Source organism: Muntiacus reevesi, chromosome 5, assembly GCF_963930625.1.
Source record: "Muntiacus reevesi chromosome 5, mMunRee1.1, whole genome shotgun sequence".
Taxonomy (NCBI): domain Eukaryota; kingdom Metazoa; phylum Chordata; class Mammalia; order Artiodactyla; family Cervidae; genus Muntiacus; species Muntiacus reevesi.
The window spans coordinates 66,489,604-66,517,364 of NC_089253.1; the positions used below are offsets into that span (position 1 = coordinate 66,489,604).

Consider the following 27,761-nt stretch of genomic DNA (forward strand, 5'->3'; position numbering starts at 1 on the left):
TAATATAATTAAGGATACTGTAGACATAAAAGAATCTATCTCATATACAATTGATATTGTTTCATATACTGTGCCTTTTGAGATTAATATCCAGTCTTTTGAAAGTCACTTGGGACCTGATTGAATATAGAGCTAGAATGGCAATTGGCCAACAGAGCAACATCTTCTAAGAAGCTTCTGATTAAAAGACTTGACAAGATTAACCCTAAAAACCTCATTGTTCAAAGATACAGTGTCCTCCTTCACACTGTATAGCTTGATTTAATTTCTAACTTTTTTAAAAAGTTCTACTTCCATATAGATACTTTTTCAAGAGGCAATTTGTATAAAACTCAATATGATAACCATGTATTTCTCTATATAACCTAGTAAAAAATATACATATGCAAATGTAAGTCTTCCATAAAAATCTAGAAAATTCCCTGTGTTGGTTGAATAAGACAATCCTAACCTATAATGACCTCTAAGCATCCTTATGAAGTAGGGTCCATATTTCATGTTCTTTTGCAGAGAACACTTGCAATACTTAGCCATAGAATAGAAGAGGATAACATTTTCCTTTCAGGACACCTAGATTTGCGCTGAAGGACTGCATGGGGCCATATCATAATTTACTGTGAATTATGTCTTCCTGTTGGTAGGCCTAACTCTCCAACCCTCCAAACCCACATTTTTCTTCTTTCTGGAGACTCTCACCACGCTGGTCCTGGAAAAGATTACTGTCACTCAATATCAAGAGAATACAGGAGGCTTATTTCTTTGTTTTGGAAAAAATTAAAGACTTTAAGATGTTCTAAAGCCGAAAACATATTCGGCTGTGTGTTTTTCAGACCACTTACTGTCCTCTGCGGTGATGAACAGAATCCAAGAGCTATGGGCACTGCCAAATCCATTGGAGGCAACCAACCGAAATTCATACTCCGTGTACGGTTGGAGATCTCTCACTTCATAGTTTAACGATGCAGAAGGATTGGAAAATAGCCTATACGAGGAATGAAATCCTAAAATTAGGAAGACTGAGACATTCGAAGAAATTTTTTAAAAAGTAAAATCTTATTGGAAAGAATTTTCAGGGGATGTCAATGTACCTCTCAGTTCTGCAATTTTCTGTCATCTTGTAATATCTCTTTTAAAATAAGTAGTTATTTGGCTAAGGGTTTGTATAATTCCATTTATATGAAATGGAAATTCTAGCAGTATGGAGTAAATTCTAGTCTTGAGGCTGATGCCACGTGGAATGGAGTAAATTCTAGTCTTGAGGCTGATGCCACGTGGAATTTGTGGAATAAGTATTATAATTTTGTAGCCATAGTTAGGCAGCAGATTTTGTGGGGTTCTGGTATATGCCTGCTTTTGACATATACATGCATTCATGAAAAGGCTGAAGGAATCTTATTTTAAGCCTCTATAAATTAAAAATAGATACTTAGGCAAAGCAAATCATTATCTCCTAGGGTACTGCTTGAGTTTGGGGTGTGTGTGTGTGTTTATTGGATCGTTTAAAAGGGGGCCTTTATTTGTTGTAAATGAGAACTGACCTACCTATTGTTACAAAGTTAAGATAAAGTGAATTAATGGCTAAACTGTATAACCCAGATGACACAAGGATGGACAAGTAGAATGCTCACTCTAGAAACCCATGGGTGGAGTGGCCAGGCCTCATCTGGAGTTGATATCTGGGAGAGCCGGGGGCGTTGTTCCGAGCTGGTGTAGACCAGACAACCTGAAGACTGGTTGGAGTGGCAGATGAAAGCCTCGGAGGCAGCACGCCATCTGGAGCTGTCGAAACACAGGGATGAATTAGAGCAGAGCAAACTGGAGAACATATGCTGGATGGAATCGAGATGCTCCATATACTGGAAAAACTGTTCCTCAGGATCAGCAGCAATGTTAAACATGGTCCATTTAATTTAACATTTTCATTCCTGAACTACTGTACTTCCTCATTCTTCATTTCAACACAATTACACGAGTATTTCCATCTTAAAAGCCAGTCCCCAAAGAGCAAGACGAATACACAGCACATCCCCACGTGTACTTCTGTTTCTCTAATTGAAAACATGGAGGGGATTTAGTGAAGCAAACATTAAAATACCTTTTTTAATTTAACTCTTTGCTCAACAATCAAGCAGCTGAACAGTGAAGGAGTTCAGATCTTTTATTTCTTTCACTGATGTCACCATTGTCTCTTTAATCATATCACGATCACAAAGACAATCAAATTTTTTTTCTAAGGAAGGTTTATTAAAAATTTTATTTTTTTACAATGAAAGTAGCACATTCCAGTCTTAATTCTTATTTATGAAAATGTAAAAACTAACCTTTTTTCTCCATGTATTGTATACAGTCAATTGCCCCTTCTCACAGTGATGCTGCCTTTATTCAAATATGTTACAAGTTGGGACACAGACATTTTCTAGTCTAGTTGAATTTGACAAATTATTCCTGAATTCAGGATACCAGTTTGATAAAACCTAGCAGGGAAATCTATCTGGATAGTTCTAGAAGGCCTAACAGAAATAAGTGAAGCCTATTCTATGAAAAATTAAATTAAAAAACAAACAAGAAGATTCTGGTTATTAATTTTTCCAATAGGTATAACTTGAATGAACCTATCATATCAGTGTGTTCCAAAGCTTGTCAGAAACTCTAAAGCAAATCAAGCACAGCTCAATGCCTTTGTGAAAATCACCAGACAACTCTGAGCTTATATTTCTTGCCTTTAAAATGGGGGTTACACTTTGCCTTTTCAGGATGGTTGTGAAGATCAAAGAAATGTAAATAAATCACCTTTTTTGAGGTCCTGGTAATTATTAATTTTTAGCTATTGTTATTATATTGGACTAGTCTGAACTTCCCTTAGCATAATTTAAGTACTACTACAATGCAATTTTTAGGGACATTCTGATTACTGTAATATAAATTCTTAATAACCAAGGATTACTCAAAGCTATTGCTGAAGGAGGATAAGGAATCAAAATGATGAAAACAACTATCAGGATTCATTTTTGCTTCCATTTACACGTAACCTGATATGGTGTCTGACTTTTATATACTCTCCAATTTGGGAGAGCTGGCTTATGAGCTATGAAGCTAATGAATGGACAGTGATGAAGAAGTAGAATCCATGTCTCATCAGTGTATTGTAAGAGTTCTGAGTTCATCAATAATTCACTGATTTATTCAGTAAACACTTACTGAGCCCCGATTCTGTGCAAGGTAGTGTTCTCTATATGGAGGGTTAACAGCACTGAGTCCAGTAGACATGGCCCCTGACCCTGTGGAACTTAAGTCAACAGAGGGACGCAGTGATGAACAAACAAACCCCAGATCTACCAGGTGGCGCTCTGTGCTCAGGTGAGGAGTGAAACAGGGCTTTGTGGTGAGAAAGTCAACAGGGGCGTGGGTTTTAGTTGGTGCACAGTAATTCAGATTAGACGGGTGAGCCATAGGAAGAAAATGTCATCAGGTGACATTAGAGCAAAGACCTTGGTGATTAAGTCATGAGAATGTCTGGGGGGATAGCAATCCAGGCAGAGAGCAGTCATGGCAAAGGCAGCGAGGAAGAGAAAGGACAGACGGTGTGTAAGGAACAGTCGGAAAGGCTAGTTTTGCTAAATCAGACTAAGGAAAGGGGGTGGAGGAGGGAGCTGGAGAGAGGCAGCATCTAGAGCCCGTAGACCCTTCCTAGGACCACACCTTAGAAGTCACAATGAGGACTTTGGATTCCATTGTAAATGGGGTTGGGAGGTAGGACGGGGTTTTCAGGTAGGAAACATCCTGATTCTAAACAAATAGAGGCCATTCTGTGCTAAGTGAGGGAGGCGTGGGGGCAAGGCTAGACGCAGGGAGGTTACCCACTGCAGTCACCCAGGGCTAGCAGATGACAGCAGATTAGGTTCAAGCGCCAGCGGCCGAGGTGGCGGCATATTTTGTGGATCAGTTGAGTGTGGCATGTGTTGCTGGTAGACAATAAAGGAGGGAAAGATGATGCCAGGTATTTGGCCCAAGCACCCAGGTGAATGGCACCTGAGAGGAGAAATGAGATGTGGAGGGGATTTGAGAGTTCCCTTTTGTCTATGCTACATTTGAGAAGTTTACTACATAACTTCAACACTATACCAAGGATGACGTCACAGACAGGAGCCTAGATAGGAACTGTGGATCAAAGTCTATGTGGTACTTCACAGCTGAGACTTGAAATCAACAAGGGGGTGAGTGCAGACAGAGCGAGTGGAGAAGAGGTCTGAGCACTGAGGCTTGGGATGCACCAAAATTTTGAGGGGGATGAGTGGGCCTCTGCAATAAAGGATATTTACTTACAGGAGGGATCAGTAAGATAAGGGAGAAGTTAAGAGAAAGTGCACCCTGGGAGCCAAGTAAAGACAGTGTCTCTAAAAAGAAGGACAGATCGACTCCGTCAAATGCACTGAGTGTAGGAAAGGAAGAGACTAAGAATTAAGCTTTGCATTTGGCTAATTGGACATGATCTTGCTAAGAACAGACACAATGCAGTGGTGGGTGTTGAAGTCTGATTGGAGAAAACTGAGAAGAGAAAGAGCTGATACAATGAGCCTAGGAGACTTCTGCAGGATTGTGTTCTAAAGGGAGAAGAAAATGGGACAACACTTAGAGAAGCTTCTGGTATCAGGGGAAGGTTTTCTAAATACTGGAAGAAGTTGCAGCATTTACATGCTTCGTGGAATGATCCAGAAGAGATCGAGGGAGATGATAATGTAGGAGAAAGAAGAATAATTAATCACCAGAGCCAGGTCCTTGTGTGTGAGTCAGAGAAAGGCAAATCAGGGTTGAGAGCCAGTGGACATGGGCTGTGAAACAGAGCAGGGACAGCCCACCACTGTGCAGAGGTGAATGAAGACCCAGGCTGCAGGTACAGAGATGGTAGATCTGGTGATGGGAACACAGCAAGGAGCTCTTCTGATGGTGTCCATTTTCTCAGTGAGCAAAACAAAAGCAAATGCTTTCACTCAGTGCCAAAGCATGAGGATGAACAGAGGGACAAAAACGGTACGAAGTAGTTTTTTCAGGTGTGGAAAGGGGACATACCTGGGAAATGCAATAAGATGGCTGGCTGGCCACGGCCAGATGCTCAGTAACTTAACTATAAATCTTTGGTTTAAGGGACATTTGTTGCTAAAGACTTTTTAAGAGATATTTTATCTTTGAACACAGTTATAATAATGATGATTACTTATTTGATATATATTCTTTCATTGATGTATAAAAACGCACAGATATCAAGAGAGCCTGGGCATAAAATATTGTGCAGATTTCATATAATGTATGACATAAAACCACACCCCTCGTTTGGTTGTTTTTTTGTCTAATTTTTCTGTCAAGGAGTATAATATCACCAACAATCCAAATTCTGAAGAAGACAGCTCTGATAAGTCATCAGCATGAAAAAATATTAGAGTTTTAAATATTTACACCAAAACATCCTTCAAGTATTAGGAACTACTTTACAGTGCTGTCAGGGAAGGGAAAAATGCCCAGAAGATGCTCCATAATAATAATAATAATAATAATAATAATAATGTATCGTGGATTCTCTTTTGAGTGATAACAAGAAAATGTGCTCCATTAAATTGGTCACACTCTGATTATATAAAATTCCCAAATATTTCCTAACAAAGTGATCATCTTGAATTATTGACATAGAACTATTCATTCTACCTGCTTTCAGTAACACTGAGTGCTGGAATCCTTTTTTCTCCTCTGGTTAACCCCTTTTATCCTAGGCCTATTCCTCTGAGGGTCCTTAGCATCAAAGCAATAACTGGGAACCAGCCATAATTCCATTCCTGGTTTCTTAACACAAGAGCTGTGTATCTATCAGCTTGATATATTGTCTCCAAGATGCTATGTTGCTCAAAAAGCTTCTCTCAAGTTTAATATGACCCTCACGAGGCAAGCACTCCACAGACAACCTCCTGAATCAACACATCTTGTCCAGTAAATACTAATTCTACACGGCAACTGGATAAAAGAGCTAGTCCAATCTATAAATTCAAGCAAGAGTGTTCTTTGTAAAATTTCAAATTCAACCTCTTTAGGAAGGCAAAATGCATGTAGAACATGAAGCAATAAATTAAATCGCAGACGGGACTAACCTAGTTGGTATAATCTTTAGGATGTCTGATTTTATTAAACTTTTAAATGATGTACATGTGTAAACACCCCCCTAAATAAACAAAATGCCCCAAACATTTGCTCCATACAGATTTATAGAACTCTCGAGGGGGAGCTCTGAAAAGCAGAACCAGAAGCTTTATTTTCACGTGGCCAGTGACTGCTGAGCTATAGTGACCCACCCAAAGAGGAAACCTGTGGGGAGACAACAAATTGAATGGGCTTCGCAGGTGCACCAGTGTCTCAGGATAGTCCACCGACTTGTTACCACTACAGTATGACTTTGGGGTGTTTGTGTATACATTTCAAAATGCTGGAAATACCAATTCTACATTAAGATATCAAAGAAGCCTACAGTATTTGGTATTAAACTCAAACCTGTAATAAAAGATACTGAATGCCACTCTGCACAAGGTTCTCTGCTGAGAACAGGGAAAGGCAGAATAAATAGAAAGGGAGTTTAGAGCAGCAAATATTTAAGTAAAATAGAGACATGACTCAGGTAGCACAGAGTGTGTATAGAGTGTAAAACAGGGCTAAGTGCTTTAGGAGCTTTAGAAGTTAGAAGTTCACAACCAAATATGCACTGGACCTTGGGTTTCAGAGGAACAGACACGGTCACAGGGCTTTGTTAGGCAGTCACGTGGAGTCACTTTGTCCTCAGGCTAATTCCAGGACCCAAAATCTGTACCATCTCTGCCCACGCTCACTCCAAGCAGATGTCATGCTTCCTAGTGGTTTCACTTGAAATCTGACTTCATCCCAGCCCAAACTACTTTCTGATTTCAAAGATTTGATTGTTGGCATCCTCACGTAGGTCTCTCCCTGTAAGCATGAGGGAAACCATGGCCTTTCATCTCTATGCATCCTGGCTGCATTGCTGAATAGCCTGGCACATAGTCAAAATCCTTGGAGTACACATTTTCCTCTCATTTTCTGAAATAGCTACATATGAGCAAGGATTTTAAATTCTAGTTCCCAGAATGGAAAATTAAAGTTCAGACACATCTATTGAGTCGTTGAGTCATAAACAAATTGAAAACAGAAGGCAAGACTCCATTTCCCGTCACTAAACCATATGTCATTAAAAAAGATATTAATTATGAGGAATATGCAGATGTGCTAACAAATGGACAGTCAACCTTGAGCACAAGGATGTACAAACAGCAGCATTAAACAGTGACAAGTAGGTTAAAACAGATTTAATGTTCGCCAAAGCGTCTCTCATAAGAGCTAACTTTTGGAACACATACTGTGTGCCAGGCACTTTAACATAATTATTTCTAATCCTTGGAATCACACGATGAAATGGTAGCATTATCTCTCTAAAGTATAGATAAAGCATCCGAGGCTCACAGGTTTCATATTTTATCTCAAATCACAAAACTGGTTGCTGGCAGTGTGAGGATTTAAGCAGGAACTGGTTAAGTTCAAGGACAGTGCTCTTAATTTTACACCACAAAACAGCCTGTTCTAGTAGGTGATTTATAATTGAGAATAAATATTAAACACATTAAGTAAATATGAAAGAAAGCCATTTACAATATTAAATAGATTAGTTTTTGTAAAGATTGGATTTACCTTCTGTCCAAGTCATATTCTTAAACAGTAGTTTTCTGGTCTTACTTCTTTATCACAGCATCTTCTTATTATCTACAAGGAACCTCACACAGAACTACTAGTACAAATGAGAACTACTAGTAACTCAAGAATGAGTTAAAGCCAGAAATTCAGTAAAATGCAACCCAGAGAGGTCTTTACATTAGTACAAGAAATAAATTTTTAAATATTATGTGTTATCTACAGGTATGTCATGGAAGTGACCACAGAATGGCCAACGCATTTTAAATTCGGAGGACAGCTAGCTATCAAGTCTCACTTTCTATCAAATAAAGGATTCTTGCCTAAAACATCCCAGAAGAGTGGTATTCAGGTGTCTGTATATTCATTACCAGTGGTAGGAAAACAGTTGCTTCCTAAGTTGCCCCCTTACATTATTACTCTTGTTGGTTAACTGTTTCTGAGATAGGGAGTGTGGGTGCTCAGTCACATCAAATTCTCTGCAACCTCGTGGACAGTAGCCCGCCAAGTTCCTCTATCCATGGGATTCTCCAGGCAAGAACACTGGAGTGGGTTGTCATTTCCTCTTCCAGGGGATCTTCCCGACCCAGGGATGAACCTGCATCTTTTGTGTACCCTGCTTTAGTAGGTGGGTTTTTTTTTTTTTTACTACCAGTGCCGCCTGGGAAGCCCCTGAGGTAGACCTAAAAGTACGTTATTTCTACAAAACTTATGGTGAATATACTCTTTTGTCTATCCCAGGACCTTCTGAGAATGAAACAGGGTACTATAAGTAACCAACATGGATGCGCTGAGCCGGAGCAGGCTTGAAACAGGGACAAGCTTGGGCCATGGGTACATGTGGTCATTCCTGCCAATGACACTGAGCTCTTTGCTACCTTGTCTATGAGTCCCCGAGAAAAAGCTGGTATTGCCATTAGGGACAGAATTTCAGGCATTTTTAACCAGCAGTCCTCTTTTCCCCATAGTACACCACATAATGGTAATATAAGCTACTTGACAACAGAGATCTGTTTTTCATTTTTGTTGGTAAACTTTAGAGCACTTAACAAATTTTGAGAACTCAGTCTGTCTGCCTGTCTGTGTGTGCTCAGTCACGTCCAACTCTTTGCAGCCCCATGGACTGTAGCTCTTGGGGCTCCTTCATCCATGGAATTTTCCAGGAAGGAACACTGGAGTGGGTTGCCATTTATTGCTCACCAAAAATGATTAGAGAAAATGATTAGTTCTTGCCAAACTAAAGAGTGACCCCTTTTAAAAGCATGTATTTTTCTAACTATAAAATATGTTCATGATAGAAAATTTGAAAATTACCAAAGAAAATGAGACCATCCATAATGACACTACCCAGAAATGGCCATTTTTATACTATTGAAGATTCATCTCTTTCTTCTTATTCCACATATAATTAAAAAACATTATTCTCAATGTTTCTAATATGTTATTTTGTAAACTTTGCTTTATAATATATAGTGAAAATTTCTATGCCATTAAATAGTTTTAGTAACATAATGTTTCAAAATAATTGCATGTAATATTTCTACAAATGTAGAATATTCACTTAAAGCTGGTATTGATGTAGAATGATATCATTTTTGATATTATGAATAATATTCCAAGTATCCTAATAAATGCACATTTAGTTTTGCTTTTCAGAATTATTGTGTCAATAGGGATGAATGGCACTACCATTTCAGATATAAGCTGAACTCCTATAGTAAGGTATTAATGATTCATTTCCCAGTATCTCCAACAGAGTGAATATTTCATATATGTGTATATTTAGGTATGACTGTATATACAATACATAGTAATGCAAGTATGTGGCATTATTAGTATGCAATTAAATATATGCAAATGCATATTAAAACACATTTAATATTGTTATACAATATACTGTATAAGTATATAAAATACATAAATTTAAAATTGTTTTATATAGTTATTATATAAGATAGGACATGAAAAAAAAAGTGTTAATTTCTCAGTCATGTCCAACTCTTTGTGACCTCATGGGCTATAACCTGTTAGGTTACTCTGTCTATAAGATTTCCTAGGCATGAGTATTGGGGTGGGTTGCCATTTCCTTCTCCAGGGATCTTCCTGACCCAGGAATCAAACCCAGGTCTCCTGCATTGCAGGTGGATTCTTTACCATGTGAGACACCAGGGAAGCAGTTACATATAATTTATATAAAGAAATAAAAATTTGCAAGTGTCTACTTATAAGCCAGGCAGCATCCTATGCTCTGAAAATACATTAAGTTAAATAAGTTAAAACAGTTTTATTAAGGAGAGAGAGACAAAAGACACAAAACAGAAATTATTCTATTTTCCCCCCACTTTTTATGAGTAGTTCTTTTCCCTCCCCCAGCTTCATTGAGGTATAAGTGACAAGTAAAACTGTGTATATTTAAAGTGTAATAATGTGATGATTTCATAGATGTATACATTGTGAAGTGATTATCACAAACAAGTTAATTAACACACCCATCACCTCGCAGTTACCTTTTGTGTATGCATGTGGTGAAAACATTTTAGTAACCAAGAAATATTTCTAATATAAGGGATTTGGAGTGATGAGGGAGGCGAAGGGGGAAAAGCTGACATTTTAGGTACGGGAGTGGGGGAGACTGTATCTGAGCAGGGATTGGCAAACACCTGGGGCACACACATCTCAGGCAGCCCCAAGACAAGGGCAAGCTGGGCCTGAGCCTTGAAGGCACTGTGGCTTGAGCCCAGTAGTCAAGGCAGAAGCTGGTAGGAAATGAATGCATACAATAACAGAGGTGGGGATGCAGAGGGAGAAAGAGGGGTGGCAAGCTTGAATACTAAATTTCAGGTCAGAATGACTGCCTGAGATTTTTCTGAGATGAGTCTATTGGGGAGTTGTGTTTAATACACACTGCATTCATCTGACCTTATAGCCAGACCATGAATTAAAAAGTGTGAGTATTATAATGTTTTTATAGTTCCCTGTGATCGCTCTAAGTGCCAAGCTGGGACTCAAACATGGGTATTTTGCTTTAAAACTCTATCCTTTTTCCTGTTTACCATGCAGCCTCCTGAGAACCCACTTACTGGTTCATGGATAGTGCCTTCTTGCTGTGTCTTCACATGGTGGAAGAGGGCAGAGGGGCTCTTTTAGACCTCTTTTACAAGGGTATGATCTCATTTTTGAGGCCTCACCTTTATGACCTTCCAAGGACCCACCTCCTAATACCATCACATTGAGTATAATGTTTCAACATACAAATTTGGGGAAGCCACAGACATTCAGACCATAGCAGATAAGTTACTTGCACAAGAGCATATGGCTAATAAGTGGTTAAACTGCTGTTTGAATCTAGCAACCTGTCTCCAAAACACAAACTCCTATTACTTTAAGCAATGCCTTTTGAAGTGACTGTCTAAGCCAGAGCCTTGCCCCTCCTCACAGGCACAGTCAGGGTTTTGCCTCCTTTCCCTACCTCTTCCCCATCTGTCCCTAGGCATCCAAATAACCAACTCTAAGTGTGGACACTGCTTTGCAGAGTGAGAAATCTTATAGCTAGGAGGTTTTAAATGAAGGCATTTTTGAAGCTTAATTATTAAAAAAAAAATAATTATGTCATTCTAATCTTGAGGATGCTTACTTGGGGATAAAGATTTGGAAAAATAGTCTTTTTAAGTTTGTCTCAGATTCTCAGATTTTTAAAAAATTTTCCTCTATTGTCAAGGCAACTTTAGCTCTGAAAGCTCCCAGAAAGGTCTCCAGAGAAAAATAGCAAAACAAGATGCTTAGCAAGGGCTGCAGGTTTTATGGATCCAAGTTAAAGAAATGACATTTTCTCAAGGTTGTCACTGGGGTTACAGAGAAGTATTTAGGACAAAAGCCCTGACTAAAAAGTATGTGCATAAAATAAAAATTTTGTTAAAAAGTATATCATTTACTTCTCAACCCAGGGACAAATTAATGGAGTACCTTGTTGAATAAAACCCAAAGATCATATAACATTTACCTCTGGTCTCTCACTGACTAATTTGGACCTATATTTTTGAGGGAAACCTAAAATCCCACCAGAACATTTTATCGGTGTAAGACTACCTCAGTCAAAATTGGTGCAAATATTTGTCAAAAGTAATACAAAACCCAATTGGCAGATCTCACCCTGGCTCTAGTTATCATTCTTTATGAAATGAAAAACTAACCTCACGTTCACTAAGAATGCTTTAATTAGAATGGAAAGGAAGCAGGAATATTCCCGACTACAGTTTATAATAAGAATAATACAGAGAGGGGTGGCAGGGGTGAGGCAAGGGCACCAGAATAAAAAGACTCCACTGAATACTAATTGCTATTGACCATTTTGAGAAGTGGAAGATTCCACTTCACATTAGCATCCACAGGACCAAAGCAACATACCTCTACCTTCATTTCCCTTTGTGCTTAAGACTGAAGAGTGGCCTAAAATTACTCTGCAAGACAGTTTCAGTGAATTTGTGAACCAGGAAACATCAGGCAGACAGAAGTTATCCTCTGCAAATTTTGAAATACTCCAAAGCTAGGACTACTGTAGTTCATTGTGTTCAGAGAAAAATATGGATTTTGAATTTCATTAGACACATTATTTGTTCTGGTAGGAGTGGAACTGTCACTTTGTCAGACTAATTAGGGGCCCTAAGGTTGGTGGTCATAATGGCCAGAAGAAATTTTTTTTTTGTTACTTCTCAAGCTACCAACCAGAGCATTTCTTTCTCCTTGCAGAGATATCCTAGATTCAGACACTCTATTTAATCCTTTGCTTTTGACATTTGCATTCATCTTAGTATTCCTAATAGTATTTCCTAGTCTTTATATTATTTTGAATACCATGATATTCACCCAAATTAGTTTCCAGGCAGCATAGATTAAGTCCTTTTTCCTTGAGAATCTGATTATTTGAGCCCATTAATGTAGAATATATCTTCAAATGGAAAAATAATTTAAAGTATACATGACATATTAGTGGACTAGGTCTATCTTATTTTTAGTTAGAATATTACTCACTTTATTTTAAATAACTCTCTAAAAAAGTTCCCCTTTATAAAATTAAATTCGATATGAATAGCAAGGTTAATAAGCAATTTAGCAATGAGTAAATTCAATCTAGGTCAAAGCCACTGTCTTTAGAAAAGGTGCACCAAACGTTCCTTTATTGTCTAAGAACCATAGTAGAACAAACAAAGAAAAAATATAGGTAGTTAAACTACTATATTCAAGAATCAGACTCTTTCTTATGGTACTACTGAACCTACTTTTTCTTGTGGGACAGAATCAAGAATTAAGAAATAAAGGAATCTTTGAGTAACTGATGAAATTTTAGTCATTTAATGATCAAAGAACCAGAGAGGATTGGTTATAAAAGTCATCTTAACAATGGAATTGGATCTAATATTCATGTTGATTAATTACTGAATTAATCATCATATCTAGCCTTAAGACACTCAGATTATATATTGATATCCCTTGCCTGAATAAGTCATTAATTTATCATTCTCTACTAGTGAAAATAAAACAATAATCATCGGAGGAATAAAAAATGCTTAAAGAGATCTAAGAACAGATTTCAGATCTTAAATAGTAGAACTAGAAACCAGAATTTGAAATAATAGAATGATGCTCATTTAACCAAAATCATGATTAATAACTATGTAATTTAGTTTATGAGAAAAAAAATCTGTAATCAGACTTTTAGTGAGTTATTTGTTTCAAGGAATTTAGCCACTGTGCTGAGCTATACTTAGTTGCTCAGCCGTGTCCAGCTCTTTGTGACCCATAAACTTTAGCCAGCCAGACTCCTCTATCCATGGGATTCTCCAGGCAAGAATACTGGAATGGGTTGCCATGCCCTCTGCCAGGGGAATCTTCCCAACCCAGGGATCGAACCCAGGTCTCCTGCATTGCAGGTGGATTCTTCACTGTCTGGGCCACCAGGGAAGCCCAGTTTAGCCACACAAGTCTGCCAGGGGAATCTTCCCAACCCAGGGATCGAACCCAGGTCTCCTGCATTGCAGGTGGATTCTTCACTGTCTGGGCCACCAGGGAAGCCCAGTTTAGCCACACAAGTACTAATTGTGTAGCACTGGTATCAGAAGTATGTGGGATTAATATCAAGGAATCTTGTCAGTTTTAGATTTATGTGCCTGAGGAATTCAGAACTAGAAAATAAATGTATTGATATTAATAACCTTAATTTAATCTGTATATAGCACAAATTACAATACTCCTTTTGAAGACTAGCATGGTAATCAAAACATAGCTTTTCCAAGAAGAAGAAAGCATAGATCACCCCCAATTCCCAAGAATCTTCAATTAGTAATTTCAAAAATGATTATCGAGTATATTGCATAAACATGACAGAATTTTCATCTTAAAATTTTAATCCAAATGCTTCTTGTACTTCAGAAATCAGTAGCCATTAAAAAGCGAGATGCTAGTCTGTTGCTATCCAATCTTGTCATATATGTTGGGAGGCTATACCTTTGCAAAGTAATACACAATTATTATGTGACCAGCACTGTGCTACATTCTTTGCATTCATTTATCAAACATAATTACCTCAGTGTCAAACTCATGAGGTACTTACTACCGTTTCTCCCACTTCATGGAAGGACAAGAAAGAGGCAAAATATGTATGATTGTATAACTTACTTTCTTAATCTCATTCTGATTGAGCTAAAATTGATCTAAAATCCATAATCTTAATCATGATGGTAATTTGCTTGACAGCCTGTATACATGTGTGTGTGTTAATCCCTCAGTTGTGTCCGATTCTTTGTGACCCCACGGACTGTAGCCTGCTGGGCTCCTCTGTCCATGGGATTCTCCAGGCAGGAATGCTGGAGTGCATTGCCGTTTCCTTCTCCAGGACATCTTCCCAACCCAGGGAACAAACCCGGGTCTTCTGCATTGTAGACATTTTCTTTACCATCAGGGAAAGCCATTTACCACCAGGGAAGCCCATTTATGTATGTAGGAGTTACATATAAACAGTGGAGATATAGAATATGGAACTTTTGTCATTCTTATCCTGTGTATAGTTTATGTGTTCCTCAAGTAACATCTAATCTCATACTTTCTCAGGAGGTAAAAATTGGCAAATATTTTTTTTCCCCCTAAGCAAGAAAGATTGACAAAAAGGTAAAAATTAAGTTCTGATGATCAATGTTTCACTGGTCCTAAAGTTAAACTATTCTGAGAAAATTTCTCCCATATATTTAAATCTTAGAGATTTCAGAAGAGCTTGCATCCATTCAGTGGTTCTACTATAAGCACTGTGTTTGGCCATATCACCATCAGAGAGAATAGCAGAAATTACTGTGTGTTTTATTAAAAACCTATTTTTGTCTCTCTCTCTCTTTTTAATCTTAAACTCTAATTTAGTTGTTGTTCCCTTAGGTACAAGGTACACAGTTCATAATTCATTTGATATAAAATGTCAGTTTAGATTCTTGTCTGTCTTTGATACAGGAGAAAAAACATGTACATTTCAATTTCTTCAATGACAGAAATACCAGTAACAACCCCCAACTGTGTGTCTCAAAGACCTTTGTGTTAAATTAAACATCAAGATTCCAAAACTGTGGGGAAGGATATTTCCAAGACACAGAGAACAAATACATGAGACAGAGGGAGACAGCTAATGCCTCTCCTACCAGTGGAGTGATATCTCCCAGGGAGCATCTTTGATCCTCAAATTAGTCCTCACTTATAATTTAATACACCACAACCAGTCTGCTGTTTCCTTCCATGCAGCTTTCAGAGGCAATGGTTGGAATCATCAAGGAAAATCAACATCTCAATGTTTGGGGCTGGTTTAATTTTCAATCCAATTAGTAACAGTTTATGTGTATTTTGTGCTCTTTATGTATTGCAATTTCCATTCTTTTAACAAATAGTCTATACCTGCTGATTTTCCCAGGGCACGTGCACGCACGCGTGCGCGCGCGCGCGCACACACACACACACACACACACACACACACACACACACCCTTTCTCCCTTAACCAAAATCGCCTCAGGATGGTTACAAGATGACAAAACTCCTTCTCAGATGAAAATATGGAGGCCCAAGGAAGAGATCAATTTTCTGGGGGTCATGTGATCAATAAATGAAAACATTGGGGAAGGTGGGTAGTGGTAAAGTTCAAAGTCACATAGTTTGACAGACCTGCAGTCGGTATGCTTAACAAATGCAAAGTTTAAGACACATGCTTCCAAAAAAAAAAAAAAAAAAAAGGACACATGCTTCCTTGATGAGAAAGTCAAATGTGAATGAGATTCAAGTCTTTTCTTGTGGATATACCTTCAACCTCAGACTTTCATGAGGAAAGTGTTCCTCCTTTCTGATGGCCAAGAAGACACAGAAGGTCTTTCCTGTGGCCATGCCAGGGAACGAGTCCCCTAAAGCTCATGCTGTTCACACTCCTGGGTTCTCCAATTTTCCACGTGGGATTAAATGTCCTCATTTGATTGATATACTTTTAATCTGCTACTGAAAAATTGTGTTAGTGAGGAAAGAAAAAGATTCTTCATTCTTTTTTTTTTTTTTAACCAATATGGACATTCTTACTGTCTTTCAATGAGTGTAAAATTTTTTTCCAAAATTAACATATTAGCATTATTAGATAAATTAAGACTTTCTTTACAAGAATGCAAGCTCTGTATAATAAGAAGATCACATCTGTTTCTTTCCCTTGATATACAGAGGGCATTAATACAAGAAATTCAACTTTAACATGGGCCCAAAGAGAGGACCACTTAGTAATTAGCAATGATACCACTTTTCCACACTAATGTTTGGGGTAGACATATCTACACAAGTTCTGCACAAAAGTCTCTGCAACAGCAACTCAAATATGAAAAATTATATTTTCTATTATAAACCAGAGAAAGAAGTATACATTATAACTCATGTCACTTGAATGCTAAAAACTGAGAAAAAGTTTTGTTTTGTTTTTCGGAAAAGTTAAGTGAGTCTTTTCTGCTAAATAGATTAATATGAGGTTACTTTAACATTGTCTTCTAACTAGAGTTTATGTTAGATATAAATTCATGGGGGAGTATGAGAGAATTTGGCCAAAATATTTGATGGGAATATGCTGAGAAAGAAAACTCTCTACCTGGTCACCTTTGTAATATTGTTTCTGCTGAATGGTTCATTGTAAGGCTATAAACATATCTGTTTTAACTGAATTTTCTCATTAGACTATAAACTTTAAGAGTGTGTGTCTCGAAACTGAGAATAACTCTTTAGTTTACTGGCAACAAGTTTTGAGTACCTGATATTTCAACCAAATGAGACTGCTGAAATTGTATCTGGCATCACTGTAGACCAAGCTGTACCTTCAGAATCCTGATGACTACTGGAGTTCGGGAGTCTGTGCTACCTCAATCAAGAGAGGATAAGAATGGTCAGTGGAAGATGTTTCAAATGAACAAGAATGCAGTGGCTCAGAATCAGGTTTCTGTAGCCAGTCTTGAGGTTTGAATATGTTCCCTGCCATTTATTTACTAGTTCTCTGCCACTATGGATCTATTTATAAGACCATCTCTTTTCCTCAACTTCCTCATGTGTAAATAGGGATAACAGTAGTCTTTTCCTCATACAATTTTGGAGAAATAAATGAGTTAATATATGTAAAACAACACCTGCATCTATAAAGTACTATCTGAGTAGTCCCAACAGAAAAAAAAAAAAAAAAAAAGATTTTTATCAAATAAAAGGTGACATGATCTTAATTGTTCCCTGACATATGGAAAACTTCAGTCAACTTTGTGGAGCTGTTATTTGTGAACTCTTAGAAGGAAAAACCTTTTAAGCATAAGTTCTCAATAGCCAGCAAACCCTGGCTTCTGAGATAAGGATGTCAGTGACTTGAGGAAACATTTAAGAATCCCACAGAGGAGGTGCAGTCACTCAGTTCAGTTGCTCAGTCCTGTCTGACTCTTTGCAACCCCATGGACTACAGCAAGCCAGGTTTCCCTGTCCATCAATAACTCAGGGAGTTTACTCAAACTCATGTCCACTGAGTTGGTGATGCCATCCAGACATCTCATCCTCTGTTGTCCCCTTCTCCCGCCTTCAATCTTTCCCAGCATCTGGGTATTTTCCAATGAGTCAGTTCTTCATATCAGGTGGTCAAAGTATTGGAGTTTCAGCTTCAGCATCAGTCCTTCCAATGAGTATTCAGGACTGATTTCCTTTAGGATTTCCTTTAGGTTTGATCTCCTTGCAGTCCAAGAGACTCTCAAGCATCTTCTCCACACCACGGCTCAAAAGCATCAATTCTTCAGTGCTCAGCTTTCGTTATAGTCCAACTCTCACATCCATACATGACCACTGGAAAAACCATAGCTTTGACTAGATGGACCTTTGTTGGCAAAGTAATGCCTCTGCTTTTTAATATGCTGTCTAGGGTAGTCATAGCTTTTCTTCCAAGGAGTAAGCATCTTTTAATTTCATGGCTGCAGTCACCATCTGCAGTGATTTTGGAGTCCAAGAAAATACAGTCTGTCAGTTTCCATTGTTTCCCCATCTATTTGTCATGAAGTGATGGAACTGGATGTCATGATCTTAGTTTTTCTGAATGTTGAACTTTAAGCCAACTTTTTCATTCTCCTCTTTCACTTTCATCAAGAGACTCTAGTTCTTCACTTTCTGTCATAAGGGCGGTATTATCTGCAGATCTGAGATTATTGATATTTCTCTCAGAAATTTTGATTTCAGCTTGTGCTTCATCCCGTCTGACATTTCATATGATGTACTCTGCATATAAGTTAAATAAGCAGAGTGATAATATACAGCCTTGTCGTATTCCTTTCCCGATTTGGAACCAGTCTGTTGTTCCATGTCTAGTTCTAACTGTTGCTTCTTGACTTGCATACAGACTTCTCTGGAGGCAGGTAAGTAGTCTGGTATTCCCATCTCTTTAAGGATTTTCCACAGTTTGTTGTGATCCACACAGTCAAAGGCTTTGTTGTAGTCAATAAAGCAGAAGTAGAGGTTTTTCTGGAATTCTCTTGCTTTTTCTATGATCTAACAGATGTTGGCAACTTGATCTCTGGTTCCTCTGCCTTTTCTAAATCCAGCTTGCACATCTGGAAATTCACGGTTCACACTAGACGCTCATTAAAGAAAATCCCCCAGACGGAGGAGACTCAGACTGTAGTTACACAGGTTTCCTTCCAACAGATGTTCTGTGAAGGCACCGAAGAGCCAAGGAAATTCAGCCAACAGGAGAGCCGCTTAATGCACCTCAGGTCGCAAAACACCACACCTGTTGATTTCGTGCCACAAGTAGACTGAACATCTGGAACCGGTCATCTGTGGTATCTCTTCCTGCTCCACACGGGGAGATTGCCAGCAACAAGCCAGCTCCCATCCTTTGGAAAGGCCCCCCAGCTTTGGAGTTTCTAGAGTCAAAAACACATTTAGTGTAGGGGCCACTTCCACCTATTTTCACTCAATAATTCTGTGTCCCAGTGAGAGTGTGGCAGAGAGCCATAGATAAGATCATGTCCTATTTTCTATCTGAAGGTATTTTCAAGATGATCTAGCTCAGTGGTTTTCAAATTTGGGCATGCATTCCAGGAACCCAAGGTAGGGGTGCACTGGAGACCCTCATATATCTGTTTTCATTTAGCCCAATTAATTCATAATCATGAATATCATAGTGGCTATTTTCCCACTGTTATCACAATGTATTCTCCATTAGGTTTTTTTAAAAATTATTCATTTATTTGTGGTTGCATTGGGTTTTTGTTACTGCATGGGCTTTCTCTAGTAGCAGCAAGTTGGGGCTACTTTTTATTTGTGGGACACGACCATCTCATTGTGGTGGCCTCTCTTGTTGCAGAGCGTGGGCTCTAGGCATGCGTGCTCTATAGTTGTGGCACGTGGGGTTTAGCTGCTCCACAGCATGTGGGATCTTTCTGGACCAAGGACTGAACCTGTGTCCTCTCCATTGACAGGTGGATTCTTATCTACTGGACAACCAGGGAAGTCCCTCCATTAGCTTTTCATAGAACCTTTAGACTCAGGATGATCTATATAACTTTACAGGGCTACAGTAGGGATCTTCTTGAAGTTCTTAATGGAAAAAGATTGGAAATACAATCCTTAAGTGACTAAGGTACATAAAGGACTTATTTTACTTTTGTAAAAGTATTTATGCAGACAGGTAAATGCTCATAGAATTTTATGCAAGACAGACATAGAGTCTGTCTATGATAACAAAGGAAAAAGAATAAGATGTTATTTTTAAAAAATAAAGCAAAAATTTCTTCAGGGCACTATAAGAATTCAAATAAAACTTCAAGTTGCTTTCAAACTGCAGAGCCAGTCAGACAGACATGATTTTTTTTAAACCTTAAAGTTATAGATAAACCTTTATTCCAAGATAAAAAAACAGAAAGGAGAATTGTACTTATTCTTTTTAAAAATAGGATTTTTCAATATCAATGGAACTTAAAGGGATAATATTTCCCAACCCTCTCCTCTGGTAAAGTAGAAGTGTGATTAATTTTTGTGTGTATGTGTCTCTCTTGCCCCAGGAAGCTCTAAAGATCGCACTTAATTGTGTTTTGGGGCCTGTGTGTTTCTATACTAACCACATGAGAGTATGCAAATGTGGGAGGCTGGCAGCCCTTTGCTGGAGGCTTGTTGAGCCCACAGTAAGCACACTTCAAAGTTCCCTCCATCTTCTCCCTGGCTCAGAAGTTAGTCCCTTTCTAAAGAGTTTTTATAAGCAGGAAGTTCATTGTCAAGATGGTGAGTATGGAAAGTGAGAAAAATCCCACAAGTTATAAAATAGAAAAGTATCCTTCTCTTTGGCTTATGTAATTTTACAAACACACACACACATAGAGCAGGGTAAATAAACGAGCAATTCTAAGAAGGTAAAGGTAAGGTTTTTCATAAAAGGATTTGAGAGCTGTTCAAGACAGTACAAATGCTTTGGTTTTATTCTCATAACATACTTGGGAGAAAGCACAGGTTCCACTAAATGGCCCTGGTATGTGTTTCCAAAAGCACGCTGCTGCTGCTAAGTCACTTCAGTCGTGTCCGACTCTGTGCGACCCCATAGACAGCAGTCCACCAGGCTCCCCGTCCCTGGGATTTTCCAGGCAAGAGTACTGGAGTGGGTTGCCATTGCCTTCCCTGAAAAGTATGCTACTTATTGTGAATTTAAATACTTCATTGAATTTGTCTACCTTAGTACTCTGAATGGGTTGATTTTTCCAGGGGAAAAAGAGTAGCACATTTGGAAGACAAACAAACACAGGAGTAAAACATTCTGTACAGCTATTCTAAAGATTCATATGAACTGGATGTAACATAAATTGTGTAGCGCTTAATATGAAGGTAAAGACAGTGTATTTATACAGTAGACTCTTGTAAAGAATGTAATCCCCCACAATCCTATATCTTCATTGTGACTTTTACATCATAAAAGGAAGCTAAACTCATCTTTCCTCCTACCCTCTGAATAGGGTAATACACCATCTGAGCCTTTGGTTTATTTCAATTCCTAATCGATAGCTTACTTTTTAAAAAATTTTGAACCTGTGCATTCTTTCCATTTTTAAGTGTCTCATGGTCACTTGCACCTTGAAGTTTCAACTTACATCTTGCAAATAATTCAAAGTGGGTTCAGAGAAGATGAAAAATGGAAAATACAAGCTGATATTTGCACACTGCAAGCAAACTTTTACATTTTGGGAGATTATTAGCACAGCATCTTGACATTGTACGGAATGGATTTTAAAAGACTTAGCAATATTTTATAGTTCTCATTGCTGTGCTGTGTTTAGTAATGTCCGACTCTTTGCAACCCCATGGACTGTAGCCTTCTCTGTCCATGGGGATTTTCCAGGCAAGAATACTGGAGTGGGTTGCCATACCCTCCTCAGGGGATCTTTCGAACTCAGGTCTCCCGCATTGTAGGCAGATTCTTTACCATCCAAGCCAACAGGGAAACCCAAACATACTGGAGTAGGTAGCCTATCCCTTCTCCAGGGGATCTTCCCAACCAGGAGTCAAACTGTGTCTCCTGCATTGCAGGCACATTCTTTACCAGCTGAGCTACCAAGGAAGCCCTCTCATTGCTACAGCTACAGAAAAGTGTAAGATAAAATGAAGTTTGAATCTGCAACTCTTTTTTTTTTTTAACCTATCTCTGCTTTTTGAGCTTCTAATTGCTCTTAATTCCCTTAGGCAACCTGTCATAAAAATGATATCACTTGCCCTATGGTTGTTCCACCATGCTACCTACAACCCACTTCTTTTAGGTGGTTTTCGAGTGAGATGAGAAAAAAAGAAAGAAAGAAAATTCAGTTCTTTCCTTTAGAAACTGAAGGAGAAAAGTAAGTTCACTGAACAATTCATACCACAAGTCTCAGACTCACTTCCTAATCAGCTGAAGGGCTATCATCAATGATTTGTTTTTCCTTTCTTTTGTTTACAGGCAAAGCTATTGTGACACTTAACCTAAGAGAAGGATGTGATAGCACTGTCCAGGAACTCTTAAGACAGCAAGTTGCTTCCAGGGCAGGTCATCATGCTGCTTCCTGTAAAGCATTTCCTTTCCTTTGGTGTACAGTGTTAATAGGCACTCTTTTGATCTACCTACTCTCAACTGACTTGCAGTGTTAATAAAAAATTTCCATTTACTCTGTAACATACCAAAATAGGGACTACCCAGGCGGCACTGTGGTAAAGAATCTACCTGTCAATGCAGGAGACGTGGGAGACGCAAGAGACACAGATTTTATCCCTGGGTCAGCAAGATCCCCTGGAGTAGTAAATAGCAACCCACTCTGATAATCTTGCCTGGGAAATCCCATGAACAGAGGAGCCAGCGGGCCATAGTCCATAGGGTTGAAAAAAGATGGACACGACTGAACATACACACACACACACACACACACACACACCCTACAATGGATAGTCTAGCCCAAAGGCCAAGTTTTGCGGCCACCAGTCGACTTAGTTGTATCTTCCCAACCTAACAACACCTCCAAGCATGAGAAATTTAATAGTGTCTGTATTAAATTGTTAAGTTTTGAGGTGGCTTGAGTATGCAGTCATATATAACTGAAAGAAAAGCTCAGTCTTTTAAAATTTAAAAGAGGTCTTCCCTAGTAGCTCAGTGGTAAAGCATCTGCTTACCAATACAGGAGACATGGGTCCAATCCCTGATCTGGGAAGATCCTACATGCCACAGAGCAACTAATCCCATGGACTGTACTAATGAGTCTGTGCTCTAGAGCCTGGGAGCCACAACTCTGAGCCCACATGCCCCAGCTACAGAAGCTCATGTGACTTAGAGCCCATGCTCCGCAACGAGAGGCCACCACAATGAGAAGCCTGAACACCGCAATGTAGAGAGTAGGCCCTGTTCACTGCAACTAGAGAAAAGCCCATGAGACAATAAAGACAGCACAACCAATAAAATAGCTAAAGAAATAAGATCTACATCTTTAAAAATTTAAATAAAATCTAAAAGAAAATTAATTCAGCAGTGTGATCTGTGAGAAGTCAGTGGGCAATAGAATCCTTTGGGTGATAGTATTGGGCAAAAATTATGTATTACATTTTAAAGAGCAAGATTTTACTTGGTTATTCAAAACTGTATTGTCTGAACAATCACTGTTATTTCCTATTTAGAGAAAAATGAAATAAACTTTCAATTCTAAGATTTCACTTTTTTAAAAAGATATAGTTAAGGCAAATTTGGAAAAGGTTAAAAAAAAATCACCAAAAGCATTCAGATTCTTCTCTCTTGGCTAGCATTAATGAAGTTACAAAAGCATTTATTTATGAATAAAAATGTACATATAATAGAAATGAAAAAATAATCCAAAAATTATGTATAATAAGTGGCTCACCATGAATACTGAAGAGAAATCCATCAAGGAAAAATGTGCTACTTTTCTGCCTGTTGAAATCCCAAGATAACCAATGAGAGTTTGATGTAAAAATCATTTGAAAATTATGATCTAGAGGTCATAGAGGGAGATATTTAAGGTATTTCAAAAGGAAAACCACTTTTCATCCTTCCTGTCTCATCATCCAATTCACATCAAAACTGCCCCAGAGTAGGGCTACTGGCCTGGCCATATTTATGTCACTGATGTCACTCTGAGGGCTAAAAGTAGGAAGGGATAGAAAAGAGCAGGACAGAATTACCCTAGTTTCTCTAGGATATGTGAAAGCCTCTGATCCTCACTTGCCCTCTCTCCAGGACACTGTCCAGCCTTCAGAGGTAAAAGGTTATGCACAGCCAAATCCAAAGTATTTGTGGGGGTGGTTCCTCCATGCCACTAAACCAAGCTCTGGACACTAGCTGAGCATCCTGCAATTAACTAATTCTGACACTATCGACCTGGAGAGAGCCTCAGATTCCACAAAACTGCTCATTTCCAATTCCCCTCCCTGCCACCTCTGATGCCATTCACAAGTCTAGGTTGTCACCTGTGCTTCTGACCTAACGGAAGTTTCCAATGGCTTGGTACAAACTGGAGGTTCCAATGATCCCCTTCAAGTCAAGATGCCAATGGCAAGTCAAGGTTGTTACCTGTACTTCAGACTGCTGCTGCTGCTAAGTCACTTCAGTCGTGTCTGAAGCTGTGCAACCCCATAGACGGCAGCCCACCAGGCTCTGCTGTCCCTGGGATTCTCCAGGCAAGAGTACTGGAGTGGGTTGCTATTTCCTTCTCCAATACTTCAGACTGACTGGCTGTAAATTAGCAGTTCCAGGTGATACCAAGCAAAGCCCCATAGGCTCCTAGGCACAAAGCCTTTCTGTATCCTCCATTTCTTCTATTATAGGAAACAGCCATCATTCAGCCTCCATGACCTTGCCTGAGTTTCAGTGGGCATATTCAAGCAGTTGTTAATCAGGGAAGGAAGGGAATGTGAGACCAGGGAGAGACAAATAGTCAAGAGCAGTCTTGGGGCAAGGTCCTAGGTCTTCCTCAAGGGATATGCACAGTAATATCATTGAGCTATTTTGCAGATACTGAAACCCACTCACAGTGAAAGAAGTTAATGTTTGGTGATGGTATACTGCCCACAAGCATGCAGACCCCAGACCAGTTAGGCCTGAAGGTTGATGATGCGGACTCCTACTTACTTCACCACCAACCTATCAGAAAAATGTCCACAATCTGATCACGCCCTCTTGGAACAATTACTCTAAAACGTCTCACCATCTTTTCTGGGGTGGGAGAAGAGGGGGACATACAGTTTTTTTGAGGCATTGTGACCCTCTCTGCCTGTCAAAGCGATAAAATTGAGCTTTTCTACTTCACTCAAATCTCTGTCTCTGAGATTGATTCAGTACTGGTGTTCAGGAAGATGAGCTTTTGGCATCACCACCATCCCCTTTACAGTTCCTGTTAATTTGCTACAGTGGCGCACAGAACTCTGGAAACCCATTTACTCACCAGATTACTGGTTTCTTACAAAGGATACAACTTGGAATAGCCAGATGGAAGAGATATGTGGGGCGGGGTATGTATGGAGTGGCTGGAGCATCTATGACGTGCTGAACTCACCGCTTTCCACAATATCCATGTGTTCACCAACCTGGAACTCTATCCTTTTGGGTCTTTATGGAGGCTTCCTTACAGAGACTCAAATGATGAAATCATTGGCCATTTGGAACTGAACTCAATCTCAAGTCCCTCTCCCCTCCTAGGAGGTCAGGGGTGGGAGGGATCAGAGTTTAAACCTTCTGATCACCTGTTTGGCTCCTTCAGTAACCTGTCCCCCTACCCCCATCCTTGGGTACTTTCCAAAAGTCATTTCATTAACATAATAAAAGACACCTTTTATAGCTCTGCTTAGAAAATTCCAAAGGTTTCTGGAGCTCCTGCCAGAAACAGGGACCAAGATCATGTATACATTTCTTATTTTAAATCACAATATTGCAAGAGGCCAAAAAAGAATCTCAGTAGGAAGATAAAGAAAATAGTAAGTACCAAATATTTATGAAGACAGACACTGGGCTAAGCATGCGACATAAACTGTGTTGCTCAGTCCTCTGGCTTCCCTGATAGCTCAGTTGATAAAGAAAAAAAAAGAAAGAAAGTGAAGTTGCTCAGTTATGTCCAACTCTTTGCAACCCCATGGACTATAGCCTACCAGGCCCCTCCGTCCATGGAATTTTCCAGGTAATAGCACTAGAGTGGGTTGCCATTTCCTTCTCCAGGGGATCTTCCCAACCCAGGGATGGAACCCAGGTCTCCCACATTGCAGGCAGATGCTTTACTGTCTCAGTCACCAGGGTAGTTAATAAAGGATCTGCCTGCAATGCAGGAGGGCCAGGTTAGTTTTCTGGGTCAGGAAGATCTGCTGGAGAAGAGATAGGCTACTCACTCCAATATTCTTGAACTTCCCTTGTGGCTCAGCTGGTAAAGAATCTGCTTGCAATATGGAAGACCTGGATTCGATGCCTACATTCGGAAGATTCCCTGGAGAAGGGAAAGGCTACCCAGTCAAATGGTTATCATCATTCTGCCAGTTTAACAGATGAACAAACTGAAGTTCAGAGAGGTCTGAGGATTCACTTCTAGTCATTCAGCCTATGAGTAAAAAAAAGGGAATCAAATTGAAGTTCGTAAGATTCCAAAGTCGATGCTTTTACAATGTGCTTAAGTATTAATTCCAAGTAGATTTCAATCCTTTTCTCTCAAGGATGTTTTAGATTAGGGGGAGGTCAAGATGAGGAGGGAGAAAGTAAAATAAACTCTAAAAAACCACTCACTACCAATTTGCATTTTTTTAAGCATTTGCTTTTCTAATATCACATCTTTGAGAAAGGAATACATTCCTCCAGCCTAGTATTTTTATGAAGTTTGTAGATTATAACTTTCATCAATTTTAATGACAGATTATTTACTATCAGAGAAAACTGGATTAAGTTCACAAACTAAGGCTGCTCCAAGTTCCTTTCACTGTTACAATAAAGCAGTTCAGAAAAAGATAAATAGAATAAAATTGTTTCTTTTGGAAAAAATATAAAACTCTCATAAAAAAATCTGTTTCCAGCTCGTCAGTATGGAATTTGTCACTAATCATTTTAAACTATGCCCTTTTATGCTTCTTCTGTCTCTTTTAGCTTTCTGAGTAGTTCTTTGATGTAACAAAGACAGTTTCAGACAAGATTTCAGTTCATCTGGAAAAAAAGGTTTAAGTCTGGAGGCAAAATGCAGTGTATTTAAAATTTATATACTCTATAATGCCTTTGTTCTGAACTTGAAGATCCTGCAAAACTTCTAAGCTTCTTTGCCTTCCTCTAAGCTCATTTGTTCTTCCTTGGCTTATTATCATGCAACTGTGATTTTAACTGGTGGTTCCATCGTTTAACTACATGCAGAGTCATGGCTGACCCTTCCTGATCAATTGCCAATCCATACAGGTTTGACTGATAAAAGAGCCAATTAGATTTAAGCAAATTAAGGGACATCACCAATGTCAACCACTTATTTAACTGAATGCTGAATTCCATGCATACAAAACACTAATGCACTGAGCCCCATTAAGAGTTGAAATCCTAACCCCATTAGTAACTCCAGACCTTGAAGGGGTAAAGGTCAGAAGAAAGTTTCATATTTATGGATTAACATTTGGAGTCCATTTTTATTTTTTTTAATTCTTTTCCTAGAACTCTTGAACCTACACTATAATGCTATTCAAGAGCTCAGATTAAAGATATTCCTCATTTCTAAGAGTATCTTAGTGATAAATATGAGCATTATGTTATTACAAACAGCTTAAAAATATAGTAATTATAGAAATACAAAAGTCTGAGTACACACCAGTAGGTAAGGGTATGCTACATAGTCGAAGAAAAAGGCAAAACACGAAACACTTCGGTTGACCAAGTAATATTTGAAGTGAATTTTTAAACAAAAAATGTATGCTATTTGGGATTTGCACTGTCGATCTATGTGCTGAGTTATTAGTCTCATGACCTCATTTGTGTTAATTTCCATTT

General features: G+C 38.8%; 1 protein-coding gene across 1 annotated transcript in view; it reads right to left on the minus strand.

Moving 5' to 3' along the window:
• The window catches only part of USH2A (usherin), a 905,205-nt gene that overhangs the window by 349,752 nt on the left and 527,692 nt on the right, over positions 1-27,761 (minus strand). Inside the window, exons 38-39 of the mRNA XM_065936753.1 lie at positions 1,629-1,779; positions 840-982 (exon numbers count right to left, since the gene is read on the minus strand). Coding sequence (XP_065792825.1) covers positions 840-982; positions 1,629-1,779 — 294 coding nt within the window. The remainder of the gene's footprint in view (positions 1-839; positions 983-1,628; positions 1,780-27,761) is intronic.